The sequence below is a fragment of the Plasmodium cynomolgi genome (assembly GCF_000321355.1).
Source record: "Plasmodium cynomolgi strain B DNA, scaffold: 0042, whole genome shotgun sequence".
Classification (NCBI taxonomy): domain Eukaryota; phylum Apicomplexa; class Aconoidasida; order Haemosporida; family Plasmodiidae; genus Plasmodium; species Plasmodium cynomolgi.
The window spans coordinates 314-5,826 of NW_004192675.1; the positions used below are offsets into that span (position 1 = coordinate 314).

Consider the following 5,513-nt stretch of genomic DNA (forward strand, 5'->3'; position numbering starts at 1 on the left):
ATTGCTAGAATTTTTCACTATTATCTCCTATTAAAAAGACTGTTATAAATGTTTTCAATTTATATGCCTAATTAGTAATATGAATCCCCTTCAGGTTGATAATTCAAATATAATCGATCCGTTTCAGAATCTAAAAACGTTTCCTCAAAACCATACATTGCTAACTGTTTTGCATACACTTCGTAATAATTATGTTCAAATTTTTTCTTTTTCCGTTTTTTTGGCTTAATACTTGATTCTAATCGAGAAGACTAAAATCAGAATATAAAATATATGAAAATATTTTTAGCTTATAAATATACATTTAAAGAAAAATAAAATACAGCTTCTAACATAATATTCTTATCTTTTATAATATTATAAGTAATTATTCTATTGTAGTGGAAAAGGAAGATTACTATTCCAAGTACTGCTACAGCCATGATCATATTTTTAATAGTATTTGAGTCTAACTTATCATATAATGTTTCTGAAGTACAAGGAACATCCGCAATTGTCGCAGGGTTTGTTTTTCCACCATTTTTTGAATTATATGATGATACTGTGCGAAGAGCGTACCCAGGGCTTCCTTGCTGCGGGGGATTCAATGATTTTCCAGATACGGCTGCTGCTGCAGTCAATGGACCTTTTAATCTTACTTGACATGCTTATCTTATTGAACCTGATGCCTTTGGTGTATTTGTGGTTATTGTAACCGTCGAACCTCTTACACTTGATGCACTTGATACACTTGATGCACTTGATACACTTGATGCACTTGATACACTTGATGCACTTCTTTAAGTCACTGAACTTTCTGGAGCTCTACTACCCGATGTTCTTGATGAACTTAACGATGTTTGTGATGCCACTAATAATGATGTTCGTTTTGAGGTTGGTGATCTTGCTGGAATAAATAAACCCAACAAACCTCACAAAATTGATGGTTTTCCTTGACTTGCTGAACTTCCTGTAATTGTCACAGTTCCTGCACTTGTTGCAGTTACTGTTTTTGTTGTACTGGCTATAGATAATGTGCTTGGTGTTACTTTACTTGGTGCAGTTGATGCCGTTGTAGTTATTGCTGGTTGTGTAGCAGTTACTGTTGTTGTAGTTATTGCTGGTTATGTTGAAGTTACTGTTGTTGTAGTTGTTACTTACTTTGTTGTAGTTCCAGCAGTTCATATAGTTACAGTAATTGACGAACTCGATGAACTTACTAGGACTGCTGAATATGTTGGTCTTGTTGTACCTTCGGAATATTTTTATGCTCTGGGGCTTCTCGACCTCCTTCGCCTTTATCACTTTTGGTATCAAGGTGTATTGTTGTAAGAGTTGATTTTTCTGCACTTTTGCATTTTTCTAATTCACACATGAGAGACATCAGTTTATAACTGAGATTACAGGAAAAATAATCTTTATTTTACTATGAAAAAACATTAAACCACCCACAATAATCATTCTTATACATATCGTGTAATAACTTAAAACTCTCAAGATATGCTATATACTTAGTGCGCATAGCCACATTTTTGGGAGTAATAATTTATTTAATATTTTCGAGATTTTTAAAAAAAAGTACGCAAGTTTCCTATTTTTTAATTCATTTAATTTAACATCATTTATATTTTCCGGATTACATTTATATTTTAATTTTTCCTTATTCATCTTCCTCCATGCTTCAATAAGATATTTGAAAATAGGCACATCATTAACATTTGCAGATTTGTCCATATTATTTTCATCTATTTTTTCATAGAGCCAATAACATAAATAACTGCAGTAATCATTATGTTGGGGGGAATTATCATCACTTAGTTTTTCTAAACAACGTACTATAACAATACAAAGTTTTTTGGCTTCTGTAAAATTGAGAATTCCTTTGCCATCTATTTCATTGCAATGAGTTTCAAATTTGGTACACATGCCAGAAGTTTTAAATAAATTTTCTTCAAGAATTATATGCAGTTCTCCAGCTTTTGCAGCTTCCTCATGATAATAAACATGAATAGGTTAACATGTTATAAACAAAGATATAGTTTTCATAATAGAATTATTCTTTTGTTTCAAGTCGAACTATTTATGTAATTAGTAATGTACAAAAATGACATATATACCAAACATTTTTCATTATATGTTGTCATTTTTTTTGGACATTATTTGAATTCAATAAAACGTAATATATTTTTAAAATATAAACATTAATATAAAATAGGTACTATATATAATCTTCCATCGATAACTTTTTACGCAGATCATTTCATTATTCGCAGCATATAAAGAAGCGTTCATTTTTTGACATTCAATTTTAAGATTATTTGTGGAAAAAATTGTTATTGTAATATTTATAATAAAGGAAAATACAACTATTTAATATCATAAAACTAGAAAAAAAATGCAGTAGTTTAAAGGCTCAATCTAAATATAAACAATAATATTGTAAATCCTAAAACATTTAATTCACGTATGTATAATATAATTATGGTGACCATAAGAAAAAGAAGTTATTTAAAACATATATTTTGAAATATATATTTTAGGTATTCTACGAATTCGTAAATGCTCTTTAAAGAAAATTACAATGATTTTCGTTAAAACAATTTCTACTATGACAGAAATATGGTTATATATGTGAAATCAATTTATAACATTAATGTGATGTATTAATATTCTCCATTATTGATTGAAAAGAAATAAAAAAAATTTTAAATATCTATTCATATTTTTATAGTTTTTTATAAATTTTTTTTTTTATTAGGTAATACCCCTATGTAGTTCAAATATTGCATAAAAAACATATGTTTATTTATTCTTTTCGGCTTACCTCAATGCCATTTTATTTAATTTCTTTTTTATGTCACTACATAAATATACTGCTTGTTACAATGACTAATATAACTATCATGTTTCCATGACTATTAAAAGTAGGAGCTCTGCTATAACATGCGGAATATGTACAATCGTAAAGTATAATATGCGTATAACACATTATAACAACTATAGATCTTCATTTTTTATAGATAAAATAGCGTTTATTTTTTTTTGGAATGATCTGCGAAAATTATATTATCATAATCCACTTTTTTTTTAAAAAGTACAATATAATTCACAAATTATTCTTACATCAGTATTAAACTTTTTTTTTTTGGTATAAAGTATAAAAAATATCTGTTTACGTCTTTGTGTAAGAAATGATTGAGCGCACATTTATTTAAAAGGCTTTATTAAAGCACGTAATGCGTAACAAAAAAAATTGTATAATGTATAAAAATATCATAAAAATGTAAACTGTATATATCTCAGTATATAATTAGCACATTATAGAAAAATCTTTAAACCTAAACCCTGAACCCTAGGGCATCATGTTACTTCTTAAAATGTAATTAAAAAAAAAAAAACATTTACATTATATAAAAGAAGTACTGCCTGGATGATGTAGCTATAGCAATCATTATATAATATATTACATATAGGATGTATAAGGTTTATGAGTTATAAATATACATATATAATACAGAAAGACGTATCTTTTTTAAAATGGGTTTCCTCTCATAATATTAATGAACAATTGATAGTTTGAATGAACATCTAATATATGAATCAACCATTTATATTAGGAAAAAATAAACAATATAATAATTTAAAATAGAACTCCAAGATAAAATGTAATAATATAAATAAACCCTATAATAAATATAGTACAACATCATGAAATCGATCTAATAAATATATGAACTCATAATATAACATCAAAATTGCCTACTAAAATGGAATAATTATATTCTTCTTGATTTTTCAGATCATCTATTTTTGTGATTTTTTGTGAATGTTTTGTATTTTAATATTTTTTTTGTAAGTATTAAACCATTTCACTGGGTGGTAGTATCCCATGAACACCCACAAGTAGACCAATACTATGAATGCTGGAACTATTCCTTTCCATATATTCCACTGAGCATAGCAATCATAATAAACATCAACGACAATCAGGCCTAAACAAGCCAAAGCTAATGGAAAAAAAATTGAAAAGGTCAATACGAGGAATAATAATGATTTCTTTTTATGCCTAGAATATGCCACTCTTTTAGATAATCCTTTGCATTTAATTCCTATTTTTTCACGATGTTCCGTATTTTTCATGTTTGGGGGCCTTCTTGATTGAACCCTTGAATCTAATCTTCCAGACATTTTGGCTACCTCGTTGCTTTTACGGATAACTTCATTAGTATTACCGGAAATTTTATTTTGTTGTGCTGTTGCCATATAAGTTTCACCCCTTAATGATCTACTAATCCTCACACCTAAGGTGTCATTTTGGCTAGTTCCATTAATCCATGATGTACCTAGTTCAGTTACCTAAAATTTAAAAAGTATATTCAGATTTTATAGAGTACACAAGCATTATGATAAAAAATAAAAAGTTTCATCTTTAACAAAAAGAATAAGTTAATCATGAAAAATGCGCAGATTTTAAAATTTAATAGTTCTTATCATACGTAGTTGGGGTATTTCCAGGACCACAATACAAAGCTAAATATAGAAAGTTTCGCAAGTGATATCATTTGTTATTTTTTCTTTAGCGTAAACAAGTTCCAAATTGTGATATATTTTTTGTTTATATATATTTGTGGATTATATGATTATCTTTTTTGTTATTAGGGAATGCTTATTAAATCGTTTTGTATGTAATTTACTGTTTTCTTCTAAAGACTAAATATACTTTAGTTTACATTAAAAGTAATTAAAATGCATAATAATATATAAAAAATGTGATAATGCAAAATAATAAAAGAAATATTTTAGAAAATATTATATTATTAAAAATTAATTAAAGTGGTTAATATTTTGAAAAAAATATTATGTACTTTTCAACGGTTTAGTTTCAGGGTCCAGGGTTTAGTTTTATTTTTAGGGTTCTGGATCCAGGATTTAGTTTTTTGTTTATGGTTCAGGGGTCCAGGGTTTAGTTTGAGGTTTAGGGTTCAGAGTTCATGTTTACTGTGCATTATAGAATTTTTTTTATGTGAAGCCTTATATAGTATCTAATATAGTTGTACGTTTATTTAATATAATGTATATTAATTTCTTTTATGGCTCAATTATAATATAATTGTATATAGTTTTTTCTGTAATATTTTGCAACCAATAATGATACTTATAATTTTACAGAATCTTTCATAATGACTTATAATGTATGTTTGTAATCATATATGAAACCTATATTTTAAATAATTCATATTATTATTGCATTATATACATTTCATTAAAATATTGTAATGTAACGAAAAAATTTTAAATTTAATTTGTGATAACTATAAATGTTTTTAACTATACAATGATTTCCTTTTAAGAATGAATCTTATGAGCATTGTATTTGATTGCACCAATAATACATATAAATCAAAAATTAGAAATAAAATAAAAATATTGGATCATTATGATTAAATAGTTATTTTTAAATAAAATTTAATGAACGCTCACATAATTTATGGCAATTTGTAAACGTCCTATATATTATTATGAGAACAAAATAT

The 5,513-nt window shown here is 26.6% G+C and overlaps 2 protein-coding genes across 2 annotated transcripts; both read right to left on the reverse strand.

Annotated features, from left to right (window-relative positions):
* Nucleotides 1-528: 528 nt before the first annotated feature.
* Nucleotides 529-1,905, reverse strand: PCYB_001770 (CYIR protein; the record flags this gene model as incomplete). The annotated part of the gene is made up of 3 exons (XM_004227599.1): nt 529-804; nt 1,232-1,395; nt 1,491-1,905. 3 exons carry the CDS (start codon nt 1,903-1,905, stop codon nt 529-531), a joined length of 855 nt encoding a protein of 284 aa, XP_004227647.1.
* Nucleotides 1,906-3,783: 1,878 nt separating this feature from the next.
* On the reverse strand, nt 3,784-4,709 carry PCYB_001780 (hypothetical protein; the record flags this gene model as incomplete). The annotated part of the gene is made up of 2 exons (XM_004227600.1): nt 4,476-4,709; nt 3,784-4,335 (listed from the first exon to the last, which is right to left on the reverse strand). The coding sequence occupies exons 1-2, from the start codon at nt 4,539-4,541 to the stop codon at nt 3,784-3,786; spliced, it is 618 nt and encodes a 205-aa protein (XP_004227648.1). The 5' UTR covers nt 4,542-4,709.
* Nucleotides 4,710-5,513: the final 804 nt, after the last annotated feature.